Below are 14,694 nucleotides of genomic sequence, written 5' to 3' on the forward strand. Positions count from 1 at the left end.
TAATAGACAAGAAATTAAGCTGGAAAACACACATCAGACGCATACAAACTAAAGTATCTAAAAGCATTTCAATAATTAATAAAGCCAAATTCATTTTAAACTATAATGCATTGTATGTATGATATTGCTCTCTAGTTCTGCCATTCTTAACATATTGTGCAGAAGTCTGGGGCAATCATTACAAAAGTTGACTACAGCCCCTTTTTATCCTCCAAAAACGGTGCAATTAGAACCATACACAGGGTAGGATATCGAGATCATACTCATATTTTATTCCTGCAGGCCAAATGATTAAAATTGGATGATTTAATAAAATTTTTCACTGCACAACTGCTATTTAAGGTCAACAAAAACATGCCAGAAAACATCCATAAATGATTCATTCGAAAAGAGGGAAATTATAATTTAAGGGGCTGTAGTAAATTCATAATCCCAAAGGTGAGAACCACCAGGAAAAGTACGTGTGTGTCTGTGTGCGGAGTCAAACTTTGGAACAATTTACAAGACGAGATCAAACAACGTCCAATTATTCACGTGTTCAAATTTAAATACAAAAAACATTATTGGCGGAATACAGAGATGAAGAAAATGGGGTATGAGTGGTGTGGAATAGTCTAGTTAAGGAAAATAAGCTTCTCCTTCTGACTACCCCTTTTCGAACATATTATGTAACATTATTTTGGTGAGTTATTGTTTTTGTTCTGTTTTGATTTGAATGTTCGAAAAAAAAGTTTTCATTCATTATTGGGGCGGCAGTAGCTCAGGAGGTAGAGCGATCGTTTTAGGATCAAGGGATCCCAGTTCGAATCCCTGCTTGTCCGTGTTACATGTCGAAGTGTCCTTGGGTAAGACACTGAACCCCTAATACCCCCCAATAAACAGGTTAGCGCCTTACATGGCTGCAAGGCCGCTATTGGGAAATGTGAAGCACATTGTAAAGCGCTTTGGGAAGTCATTGACTTGAAAAGCGCCATAGAAATGCAGATCATTTCATGTCATTCATTCATTCACACTCATAGTAACAAAAGAACATTGTAAGCTAGGGATGCTGTAACCTGGGGGTCTCCTGTACAAAGATCAACTACATAGATTGTTACCGCTATCATAAAACTTTCTTTGAAACTGCTGCATCTATCTTATGAAAATTTGAAATGAAATTGACACTTGATCCATTCCATTCCTTACATCGCTGTTCCCCGTAATAGTGCAAAACTGGAGAAAGAGCGCAAGGAAAAAAGTAAGCCGGTCATCCGGACCGACGGATTGGACGCAGGGGAGGACATGGAGAGGGAAAGGCGGACTTTCCAGTTGCAGATGTGTGAGGTGAGTCGCCAGGAAGAAAGAAAAAAACGCCTGAAGAAGTCTTCGTTTACATCCTCGCGGAGGGTCTTCTTTTCCTTTCAGAAAAATGCCAAAAACCATACTTTTTTGTGGAAAAAAATAAATGCTGGAGAAAAAAGGGAAAATATAGGCTTTATAGGCTTTAATGCGGCGGGTCCGAAATGCCGTATTTTGAAGTCGAGTCGAAGTTTTTGTTTTGTTTTTGTTTTACTCAATAATTGAACTGAGTTTTTGATTTATTTGATATGGCGCCTAGAAAGGCAGTTTCTAAACCATGTTTTTGCGGTGCCGTGGACCATGGAGCAATGATCCAGTGCAGTCACTGCAAACACTATATCCACTATGAGTGCTCTGGACTGTCAGTTCAGGACCTAAGCCTCGCGATACAGGATAAGCAAGCTACTTACATCTGCAAGTCCTGCGTTCCCGGCTTATCCGCTGATGATAAGGATTCTTACGCCTCTCTGAGTAGCTCTGGAACGGTGTTCACCTACGTGGATAGCACTCCGGTGCCTCTATCTGGGTCGTCTGGGCCGTGCGGTGCCCTGAACTCTGCTGATTTGGTCTCCACTGTCCGTGAAACCGTGAAGGCCATGGTACCAACTTTGGTCCGAGAGATCATGACGCAGATGATGCCAGAAGTTGCCAGAATGTCGACTAGCCTAATGGAGGAAATGCTAGCAAAGGAGGCTAGGAAGCATAATCTCGTGGTGGTTGGAGCAAAGACACATCGAGAAAATGGGGAAGCTGTCCAGGATTCCCAGCTCTTTCAGGAAGTCGCCGAAGCAGTCCCGGGAGTAGAGAAACAGGACATTCTGGAAGTTTTTCGTGATGGAAGGCTGAGGAATGACGGTAAACCCAGGATTGTGAAGATCCGATTCCGGAATACAAGATCAAGGCTGGCGTTTCTCCGTGGATTCAATCGGGTGAAAAGTACCTTCCCGACGTTGTCTTCTGGATTTGTTCGTCCAGATATGACACCAAAAGAAAGGGAACGCGACAGGGAACTACAGGACGAACTTAAGCGCCGTCGGAACGAAGGTGAAGTAAACATTATTATACGGGACGGGAAAATTATTGTCAAGCCGGGAAATGCCTAAGGTCGCCTTCGCCTTTATTGAACAGCCCCTTGATTCATCTCATTAATGCCCAATGTTTGACTTCTAAGGCAGATGACTTGGTCTCGTACATCAATTTCTACACCCCTGATATTTTGGCAATTACAGAAACTTGGTACTCCGCTGGTGACACAGGGCCAACTATAGAGAAATATCAGTCCATTAGAACTGACCGAAAAAATGCCCAACATGGAGGAGTTTTGCTCATGGTTTCTCATGGTATAACTGTGTTTTCTGTCGCTAATTATCAATTCGATAGAATTGAGTTATTGAGATGTGATATTCTTATTTCTGGGGTGAAGCTGAGAATAGTGCTTGTATATCGCTCTGGTCTGAGCTCTTTTCAGGCCAACGTCGCTATGTTCGAACATCTGAATTCTATTTTTGATACTAATTTGCAAATTCTACTTATGGGTGATTTTAACTTTCCTGACCTTCACCACAGTTTTCTTCAAAATTCTGATACTAATCTAACTTCAATGTTCAAAAACTTGGTTTCAAATGCAGGTTTCTTTCAGCATGTCGATAAACCAACCAGGGGGTCCAATGTATTAGACCTTGTGTTTTCCACTGACAGATATCTGGTTAAAAACATTGACGTTGGGCCGAGTTTCTCTACCAGTGATCACGATTCTGTTACTTTCCAACTTAACCTGGCTCTTAAAAAAGATACCGCTGCTCAGAACTACATAAATTTTAAAGACTGTGATCTACATGGCATGAGATACTTTCTGTCTAGTGTCAACTGGTACCTCTTATTTGATAGTTGTGGGAATATTGAAGAAATGTGGGCAATATTTAAATCTGTTGTTTACACTTTGATATCTGTATACGTACCCTCAGTTGCTGTTACACCTCACGTCAACCGTGATATAGCTGAATTGCATAGGCGAAAGCAGTTTATTCACAAGCTTTATAAACGTGATCAGTTGGCATACTTGGAAAGTTATCAAGATGCTTCAAGGGAACTGCGGAGTGCCAGCAGGCGGGAAAGGGTGGCTGAGGAAAATAAAGTTTTAGAGGCTAATAATACTCGTAAATTCTTTTCATACATCAACCGTAAACTAATTTCTAGGGCATCTATTCCCAACCTGAAGGCATCTGACGGTACCGTTGCTACAGATAATGCTGACAATGTCCGTATATTAAATGATCAGTATGCCAGTGTTTTTGGTCGTGACAATGGGGTTTCACCCGACTTTCCCAGCAGAACCTCAGCTGTTCTAAATTCTGTGGAACTTTCAAAGGAGTTAATTCACAGATACTTGATAAAACTTCCCAGCAAATTTTCAGCCGGCCCTGACAAAATTCCAAATTTCTTGCTTAAAAAGCTAGCTGACTTTCTATGTGAACCATTATTTTACCTGTTCTCTAGATCTTTTGAGGATTCACAGCTGCCTGAGGACTGGCTTAGTGCTATTGTCATACCAATTTTTAAAGGGGGGAGCACAACAAGTGCAGCCAACTATAGACCAGTTAGCTTGACTAGCTGCGTCTGTAAAGTGTTTGAGAAAATTATCTCAGATGCCATATGGAAATTTATACAGGAGCACAATCTTTTTACGTTTAAACAACATGGGTTTAGGTCCGGACATTCTACCATGACTAACTTAATAGCTCATTTGAATAATATTACCAGTATGTTTTTTGTTCACAATATGGCTGGTCATGTTGTTTACTTAGACTTTTGCAAGGCTTTTGATAAAGTGTCTCATAACAAGCTTTTACAAAAACTGAAATGCTATGGTATTCGGGGAAAACTGCTTGAATGGATAACAGCATATTTGTCAAATCGTAAACAATGCGTAAAAATTGATGATGTTCTTTCAGCGTGGTCGGAAGTTTGTAGTGGGGTACCGCAGGGCTCAGTACTAGGACCATTATTATTTCTGTTTTTTGTGAACGACCTACCTGAGGCCATTCAAAGTAGTGACATCTCAATTTTTGCCGATGATGCTAAACTGTCGGCTTTCTTACCAAAAACCCAGGTGACAGGAACAATTGATTCTCTCCAAAATGACATTAAATCAGTTTTTCTTTGGTCCGAAAAGTGGCAACTGCAATTGTCATCTCATAAATGCTTAGCACAGTCGTTTTTACATGGTTCTGTTCCGCTGTATAACATTAATGATCATGATTTGCATGTTGTTACTGAACATAAGGATCTGGGTGTCACTCTTACTTCAAACTTAAAGTTTATCACGCATATCGCCAAAATTACCAACAAAGCCAATAACATAGCATCAAACATTTACAGAAACTTTTACAACAAGAACCCAGCATTCTTAGTTCGAATGTTTTGCGTTTATGTTAGACCCGGGTTAGAATATAACAGCGTTGTGTGGAACCCTTACTTACTCAAGGACATTAACCTACTGGAAGGAGTTCAACGACGGTATACGAAGCGGATACCTGGGATGCACAGCTTGTCATATCCGGAAAGACTACAAAGACTGAACTTGGACTTTTTGGAGCTCCGTAGAATTCGATTTGATTTAATTTTTGTGTTCAAAGTACTGCATGGAATGATCGATGTGCCTTTTGATCAATTTTTTGAGTTCTGTCGTGTTGATGGTTTACGTGGTCACAGATATAAGTTACGGGTGCCTAGACCTACCAGCAACTTGCACGGAAACTTTATTTCTTTCAGGATACCAAAAATTTGGAATTTTTTGCCTGACCGGGTTATTAGTGCAAATACGGTGCAAACCTTTAAGCAAAGGTTGGCAGAAACAGATCTGTCAAATTTCCTTAGGGAAGGGGGCGTAAGGTGACCATATTTGGCCATGCTCACTCTCAGTTTTTCTTTTTGTGTCATGTTTTGATAAATGTATCCAACAATACCTTCAATAAACAATTTAATTTAAGGGGAGAAATAGGACAAGAGATTGCCTGTTCCTGCAATACCATTTCAAAGTTAACCTCACAATACCAGTGTTCTGGTTTGCCCGCGTCCCTGCGTCCTAGACGCATCATTTTTGGTGGGGACGCATCGTCTCAAATCAACGTTTTTTTTTGACACAAAATTGTCACTATTACCCGATTACTTTTTTTTTTTAACAAAGATTTACCGCATTCCAAACTTTTCGTCAGGCAAATCCCCCATTGTTGTTTTGGTCTCGCGCTCGGCGGTTGTCGAGTGAAAGAGAAGTATGCCTCCGTAAAAACAGTTGGTATTAGGTGCAAATCAACAAAAAATTGGTCATTTCTTCAGTGTCGGTAATAAGTCGAAACATAATACAGAAAGTGGTAACAACGGCAATAATTCCGGCACGAAAAAACGGCAGAGAAATTCTTCAGAAGATCGCGAAGGCAAGGAAAACACGTGCGTCGAAGCGAACGATTCGACGAAAGAAAATAAAAGAATACTCCTAGCAAGAAAAGGACTTTTTTGCCAAAATGGACTCAATTATATTCCTGGTGACGCTATGAGGAGGATGATAACGGAGGTTACATGTTCTGTGATGCGTGCACCCAGCGTGACAAAAAAACTGGATTGCATACATCATTTCGCAATACAAACTTTCAGAAAAGCACATTGGATCGGCACAACGACAATGAAAACCACAAATTAGCAATGGAAATTCCGTTGCTGCAATTGGACCTTGAGAAGGCATTACAACTGTGGCAGGACAGCAAACCACCAAGAATATATGAACTGAAAAATCTGAAGTGATTAAAACTGCATGAATATATATACTAATATTTCAGCAATATTATATTGTATAATGTACAGTATTTTTGTGAACTGAAATCTGAAATAACTGCTTTGTATTACCAATTAAATGTGATGATTAAAACTGAATGAATATATAGATTTATATATTTGTCGCCGATGTACGATTTCAACCTCAATAACACTAAATTTTGGGGAGCCATAGATCTCTGTTGGGACCCATAGAATTTTGAGCATGCGAGTCCCCGGGACCCATCACTTTTCACCGCTAAAATGAACACTGCAATACCAATTATACACGTCCTTGCTATGCTCTTACTTTGAAGTGGTTGGTGAATCCTCTTGCATTAAACTTGTGTGCAGCTGGAAATTCTTCCAAAATAAGTTTGAAATAAATGAATGAGTAATATACTGTATTTTCCTGAGTATAAGGTGCACCTTAAACACCAAATTGGCTAAAAGTTGGAAAGGGCGCCTTATATACAGACAGCGCCCTACTTAGGAACAGGATGGACGATTGTTAGTAAGTTGAATTTGTTGGTAGGTTGCTTCAGCGCTATATTTTGAATGTTGAAGGTTTATATAAGTATGTTTAAGGCTTGTATACGTAACCTGGATTGTTTTGTACTAAAAAACAAACATTTCATTAAATAAAATGCTCTATAAAGATAAATAAAGTAAAGTTGAACTTACTTTTGGAAGATGAGTTTCAAGAGTCAGGCTACTTCCTCCTCCATGGTAGAAAGTGGCCGAAAAAAAAGCGATCCAACCATTTTCTCAACCACATCAAGCTTTCTTATTCCACTTTCATTTCAAAAGAAACGGCTCGCCTCTCCTTTACACTTTACACCAAACGTGTTGAACAATGTATGTACAGACGCTGCTCGACTTACGATCGTAAGTTGAATTTGTTTGTAAGTTGCTTCAGTGCCATGTTTTGTATGTTTATGGTTTATTTAAGTATGTTGAAGGCTTGTATACGTAACCTGTATTATTTTGTACAAAAAAAATAAACATTTCATAAAATAATATGCTCTATAAAGATAAATAAAATAAAGTTTAACTTACTTTTGGAAGATGAGTTTCAAGAGTTCGGCGACTACCTCCTCCGTGGTAAAAAGAGGCTAAAGAAAAAAGTATTCCGACAATTTTCTCAACCGCATCAAGCTTTCTTATTCCACTTTCATTTCAAAAGAAACAGCTTGCCTCTCATTTACACTTTACACCAAACGTATTGAATAATGTACGTACAGACGCTGCTCGACTTACGATAGTAAGTTGAAATTTGTTCCTAAGTTGCTTCAGTGCCATATTTTGTATGTTTATGGTTTATACAAGTATGTTTAAGGCGTGTTTAAGTAACCGTATTGTTTGGTCCTAAAAAATAAACATTTCATAAAATAATATGCTCTATAAAGAAAAATAAAGTTGAGTTTAACCTACTTTTGGAAGATGAGCTTCAAGAGTTAGGAGGCTTCCTCCTCCGTGGTAGAAAGTGGACGACAAAAAGCGTTCCGACTATTTTCTCAACCGCATCAAGCTTTCTTGTTCCACTTTCATTTCAAAAGAAACTGCTCGCCTCTTCTTCACACTTTACACCAACCGTATTGAATGGATGCACGATATATTAAACAATAAGATGTCAACGTTCTTAGCGCTGGAGATACAGTATAGTACGTTTACACACTAGGAAGAGGAAGCGGATTTCTTCTTCATGGTGGATGCTAGGCGAGCTCTCACAGCGCCACATGCCGGCAGTGGCTGAAAGAAGCACTACAGTGATATCCTGTACTCGGAAAAAGATGCACACGATACAAAATCTAACTTACAGCAATGTCCAGATATTTTTTGACATCCCGAAAAAAATGTTCCTATCTATTGTTTTTCGTAACTCGAATGTTCGTAAGTAGGGAAGCGTCTGTGTCACAATATTATTTGTCTGTCCCTGCACTTTTAAATTTCATTTATTAGTCAACTTGTTCAATAATATATGTATGTATTAATCATATAGATAGATATATAGATAGGTACATAGATATATAATATATAGATAGATACATATATAGATGATACATATATAGATAAATATATACATATTAATATATTATATTATAATATGTGTGTGTTTCCACTTTCAGTACCTATTGAAGATCCAGGAGCTGAAGGTCCGTCAAGGTCCGGATCTCCTCCAGAGCCTGATCAAGTTCTTTCAAGCCCAGCTCTGGTCAGCCATTTTTTTTTACTTGTTTTGTATACTTTTAGTGCCTTAACCTTGTTTGGACTGCCGTGACTCAGCCTTTTCTTCCTTTTTCTCTCCTTTTTTTTCCAGTTTCTTTCAGGACGGGCTGAAAGCTGCAGAGAATCTGGCTCCCTTTGTGGACAAATTGGCGTCCTCGGTTCACATGGTAATAAACGGCCGCTTTGTGCATGGCCTTTTTACTTATTTATTTCATCATGATCATTTAAAATGCATATTGAAAACTAAACTGAGGATTGTAATTGCACAATGTTTTTTGTTTCTTGCAAAAGGTTTGTCTATTAACATTTTTTTTCTAAGTTAATTTACTAAAATTGTGTTTCTCAAAGGGAGGGGCGTGGGGCTTAGCAGAGATGGAAGGCAGGAACATTTTTAAAGATTTATGGATCTATTTTGATGTCCTTTTTTAATTGATTTTATTTATTTATTTATTTTTGCATTTTTTTACCTCCTAACTTTTTAAAAGAGAAAATTGCGTCTGTGGGTATTAGCGGCTAGCGGCGTGACGCAAACGTTAGCATTAGACCAGTTTTTAATCAAAATTGCTCCTTTTTTGTAAACTTTTCTCAATGTTACTGCATCTATAAAGTTGATTAAATGATCCATTGGTGTTATACCAGGAATGTCAAACATGTAGCCCGCAAGCTAGATCCAGCCCATTGGATGATTTAGTCCGGCTCGCCAAAAATTTGCAGTACGTCAAAAAAAAAGAATCAAGTCTTTAGGTCGAGTCTATCAAAAGTTATGATAGATTTTAAATAAATGCAAACCAAATGCTCTTTCGGGCTGCTAAACAGCAGTGTTGAGTTTGTATAGCATGTTAAGTTGGTTCAGGTGTAAAGCAGCATTAACTCAACTGTAAGAATAAAGCCACTCACACGTTCATTGCAAATCCAAACATAAAAATAATTTTTACCAATTGTCTGTGAAGAGATGCATACACGCCAACCTTTTGACATTAAAAAGCGGCCGATTTTATCCCGCGCTCTTATTTTAACGCGCAAAACACAATCCGTCTCAAGAATATTAAACCAGAAGTGGCAATTTTTTACCAAAACTGAAATCAAATGCGATCTTAAAGCGGTTTATTCACGCTCCACTACTTGATTTAGATTCCAAATAAAGCAGCCATGGACTAAAATACGGGTGTCCGGTTAATATTTTTGTTGTTGTTTATTTTAAAAAGAAAACATTAGGTTTTTTGTTTTTTTTTGGGTAGGCATTTTAACGCATAAAGTGGTAGTTTTGGCTGATACATACACGTGTTTTGTTTAGAAGAGATATCTTGTCATCTGTGATTGAAATATGTAGGGTGGGTTACTAATGGTGGCTCAATGAAAAAGCATAACACTGAAAACCAAAGCTCACCTGAGAATAAAAAGTCTAGATCAGGGGTCGGCAACCTATAACTCGCGTGCCAGCAGTGGCACGCCAAGGGTTAACCAGTGACACGCGAGCACACGGCAAAATAATAATAATTTTTTCTTAAAAATGCGCATTTTTACCTTAAATTTAAACATTTTCAGTTGCGCACCGTGTTGTTTAGAGGCTTTACAGTAGCGCCCATCCTCTTCCGCTCCGTGTGCGAGTGTGTGTCTGCACAGCGACTCGCAGAAGAGGAGAAATCCGTGTTTTGACCCAGCCACAGAAACACCGGCGCGCGATAAATGAATAATGACAGCTCCTTTAGCGAAAAAATCTCGTTCTTTGACTGACAACTGGGGACTTGTACAAAAAATGACTCTGCTGTTTGTTTGTGCCATCTCCCTGGTCTTGGTGGTGTTCAGGTGCAGGTGGTTTGCGTCAAACTGGGTGTTTGTATATTGTATCCTTTTTGCTTTATTATTGTATTGTTCTCAGCTCAGGGATGCTGCTGGAAATGTGAATTTCCCTTCGGGGATGAATAAAGTATCTATCTATCTATCTATCTATCTATCTTATGCCTCGTGAGAGTTGTACCTCGCACATCAAGTGTTAAACGTCATGCCGAGACGAAACATGAATTCAAGGCGTAGACATTAAAACGCGCTGTGTCCAGGTACGGCCAAAAAACACAGACTTTAAAAACCTTTGTCACTGCTAAAAACACCACCAGGGAAGCAAGTTATCACATTGCTCACTGCATACATAGCAAAGCACGGAAAACCATTTATATCTGAGACCATATCAGCTTTTATTTCTGTTGCACTTATTTTCAAATATTCTTCTGCCTTGCCGCGGTTATTTCAAGTTTTGATATTTTCTGCAATAGGATTTCATTGATGAATGGTATGATAGCTGTCCATATCACTTGTTTTTGATGGTAGTTCATTGTTGATGAAAAATGGTTGATTCTGGTTGATACTTGTGGTAAAATGTTGAAGTCATGGATGTCAACAGGCCTTTCCACTTGTTTTTCACATTCATTTTTCAGTTGATTGATGAACAAGTATAGTGGAAGATAGATTGGTCAGTTATACAATTTCAATGTACCGTATTTTCCGCACTATAAGGCGTTATAGGGCGCACCCCGAAAAAATAGTTTTTGGTCCTATTTTTGACATACATAAGGCGCTACAATGGGAACGTCGACAAAACAGTCAGATAGTTCAGTCCAACTTATTACCCCCTTAACATTACGAAAGCTTGCAAAGAAGAAAATACGTGTCTACGACACGTGCAGATGCGGTGTCCCTACGATGTCACTCAAATGCATCGTTCCATCATTCGGAAGGTTAAAGTCTTGGGATTCAAGAAATGCCAACCATTCCTTAGTTTCTATTTTCTTTTTCGCTCGCAACTTTACTGTATATATATGACAATAAACACTTGGAATTTAGTTTAATTTAAAAATAGACACTCCATTCCATCCATTATCTGCACCGCTTATCACAGAAACATCGAGTTCAGTCTGAAACAAGATACAGGGACAATATAAAACCCGGAGTAGCTCACCGAAGTCGTTGTGTTCATAATAATGTCCAGCCATTGTCCTCTTATATCCGTGAGGGTAGTAAATCCAGGAGAATAAAATATTTTCAAATACAGAATAGAAAAAAATGCTTTCTCTATACCGTCAGCCACGTGCTATACACATTCATCTTTTTCGGCCAATTGCAGGCTTTGTTTCGCCGTTTAAGCCAATGCCAGCCTGTAAATGATAAAAAAGGATCCGCCCCTTGACCTCCGAATAACTTGAGCCAATAGTGATCGATTCAACTGATGATTGACACAATGGTTAGCCAATGAAACGCCGGTAAATAAATCCCAGCATACACCGCGGACTACTTGGCGTTCGGGGGAAAATCTAATCGGCGGCTGCAAGTTAGTTGTAAATCTTTGCAATTTTAAAATTGATCCATAAATAAGGCGCACTGTATTATAAGGCGCATGGTCAGCTTTTGAAAAAAATAAAGGCTTTTAGATGTGCCTTATAGTGTGGAAAATACGGTATATCCATGTTGTATATTGTATACTGTTTTACAAGGAAATTTTGAAAGTGGCACTCCACACCGCAAAGGTTGCTGACCTCTGGTCTAGATCCTGAGTTTGAGATCCCTGCGCTATACAGTATGATGGAAATTCATATTTATCAGTGCCATTGTTCAACTGGTTCGCCAACGACTCTTTGTTTTTCCAATCGGTAATAAATGAACGCTCGAGCATTCACGCAACCACCACGGGACACATTGACAGTTTCCGCGCTTCGTCTTGGAAATAAAAGAAAAACTCTTCGACTGCACGCACTGTTATTAAGAGGAAAAAAATCCTATGAAGCCGCCGTCACTCTTTCCTTCCAAACTCTGCCGACTTGTTCCGACGTGCGCTAATGCAACGGCGAAAACCGGATAAAAAAAACTCGACGTGTTTTTCCAGTCCGACGAATTTTCGCTCAGACTCATGCTTTCTGATGACTAAACTTTTGAATCCTTCGTTTACTCACAATGAGGCAACTTTTGCCCGGTGATATAATCACACTTGATCGTATTTTACAGTTGAATAATGAATTAATGAATGAATGAAAATTTGATTTCGGACATTAAAATAAAATTAGAACAAAAACAATAACTCAACAACAAAATAATGTTACATAATATGTTCGAAAAGGGGCAGTAAGAAGCAGATGCTTATTTTCCCTACCCCTTCATTTTCCCTATTAAATACACCAATGATAATAACAACAATTGTAATGATATTAATAATAATAGTTTTGATATAAGAATAGCAACAATAACACAAAGTTACCCATAGTTCTAGTCACACTATTCCCAATCTCTCGTATCAGAGCGTTACATCAAAGCGGCGCTGCCACGAGCGGCTGCCTTTTCCAGCAGCTGCCCTATTGTTTTATTGTCTGCTCCTATCTTCGGTGTTTTTTCTTCCCGTTTTGACAACTACACTATGGATTACTTCTATCCTATGGGACATGGGTTTTAGCGCACAAAAATGCGTGTATTCAAGGAATTTCAACTCCTTGCCCTGAAGAATTCTCGTGCCGGCGCGATGAAGGGGCCTATCGTGGAAGAAGAGCCGGAGCTAGCGAAGCGGCTAGCGGCGTTATAAGTCTTCGGTACCATCCGTAATCATGGTAAATGCGAACTCACGAATAAGATCATTGAGTGCTGGTGGAAAACATCGAAGCGCACAGGGAGCGCAGTTGCTGTGTTTTGCGGAAACGTGGCTCACGTTTAGCATTCCGGACGCTAACGTGTAGCCACCCGGAGCTATCCGGCTTCAACGCCGCTAAACAGAGACACGAAAGCCGGGGGGAATCGGAGAGGAGGCGGACTTGCTAACACGAGGTGGTGTATCCCTGGATTTTTAAAGAAAAGTTTTCCATCTGCCGCAGGGATGTCGAACTTTTGGACTGGCGTAACGTCATCCGCTACGCTACAAGCATTCCTAGGGCATCATGTTAATCTGTTAATAAACAACGGGGTAGACTGCTGGAAGTGTGAATTTCCCTACGGGGATGAATAAAGTATCTATCCATCTATCTATCTATCACTCATACCCCATTTTCTTCATCTCTGTATTCCGCCAGTCATGTTTTTTTGTATTTAAATTTGAACAAGTGAATGATTGGACATTGTAATCGTCTTGTAAATTGTTCCAAAGTTTGACTCCACACACAGACACACACATACTTTTCCTGGTGGTTCTCACCTTTGGGATGAAGAATTTACTACAGCCCCTTAAATTATAATTTCCCTCTTTCCGAATGAATCATTTTTGGATGTTTTCTGGCACTGTGTTTTTGTTGACCCTAAATCGCAGTTGTGCAGTGAAAAATTTGACTAAATCATCCAATTTTAATCATTTGGACTGCAGGAATAAAATATGAGTATGATCTCGATATCCTACCCTGTGTATGGTTCTAATTGCAATCATCCCTCATCCCATCTAATCATCCCTCAGTGTAATCAACGGTTGAAATCTTTTGGAGAATCTGGAAAAACTGCCCTCAGAAACCTGAATGATTGGGTTTTTTTCCTCCGTAACCGTTTCTTGTTTATGTTGATAACAACAAATAGAATCATCTTTATAATCATTGTTTACAAGGAGATTAGACATTCCAGCTTATGAAGTCACATTTATTTGTGACGCCGTCAATCTCAAAATGTCTCAAAGGGTGTTGATAGCCCTGGGAAGAAACGGTTTCTGAGCTTGTTATACTTGGTGTTAATGGACCTGTAACCTCTGCCAGAGAGCAGCAGGACACAAAGGTGGTGTAAGGGGTGAGAATAGTCCTTAATAATGCTAGCAATGTCCTCTAGACTGGGCAGAGAGTAGCCGATGATTTTCTGGGCTGTGTTGATGACTCTCAGTAAGGTTTTTGTTTCTCTGGCTGTGCTCCCAACCAATAAGATAAAAACTAATGTTAGGATAGTAGGCCTGATCTATATTGCATGTACACAAGAAAATAGTGTGATCACATGTGGAGCAACATTTTACAAAATATAAATTAATTTAAAAAAAAGATTAATGACAACTACTTTCATGTTTGAAGATTTTTTTAAGCGATAATCTTGTCTGAGAAACACTCTCCACCTAAAAATTGTCATGATTACTGATTTGACTCGGCTGCCGGGGGTTCTGTCAGTATTTGAACCCAGTTCTGTCTGTTCCCTGTGGTCAGTCCGTCTGCGAACCTCAGTGAACACTAAGCAAGCCTTTTTCGACCCTGACTCCCACCTGTCCCGTTTTTTGCTCCAGGCTGTCTCCGGCTTCAACCCATTCTGATCCTGATCACGTCTGCTCTCCCGGCTTACGAGCTCTTTCTGTCCCCGACTACGTCTACTCTCCCATTCTGGCTTACAACT

General features: G+C 39.4%; 1 protein-coding gene across 2 annotated transcripts in view; it reads left to right on the plus strand.

Annotated features, from left to right (window-relative positions):
- asap3 (ArfGAP with SH3 domain, ankyrin repeat and PH domain 3) overlaps positions 1 to 14,694 on the plus strand; it is a 69,059-nt gene that overhangs the window by 27,386 nt on the left and 26,979 nt on the right. For both annotated transcript variants that reach the window (XM_088353976.1, XM_088353975.1), the window contains exons 6-8: positions 1,206 to 1,323; positions 8,274 to 8,359; positions 8,465 to 8,540. In XM_088353976.1, coding sequence (XP_088210102.1) covers positions 1,206 to 1,323; positions 8,274 to 8,359; positions 8,465 to 8,540 — 280 coding nt within the window. The remainder of the gene's footprint in view (positions 1 to 1,205; positions 1,324 to 8,273; positions 8,360 to 8,464; positions 8,541 to 14,694) is intronic.

The sequence above is a fragment of the Urocampus carinirostris genome, chromosome 15 (assembly GCF_059441175.1).
Source record: "Urocampus carinirostris isolate Australia breed hairy pipefish chromosome 15, RoL_Ucar_1.0, whole genome shotgun sequence".
Taxonomy (NCBI): Eukaryota; Metazoa; Chordata; class Actinopteri; order Syngnathiformes; family Syngnathidae; genus Urocampus; species Urocampus carinirostris.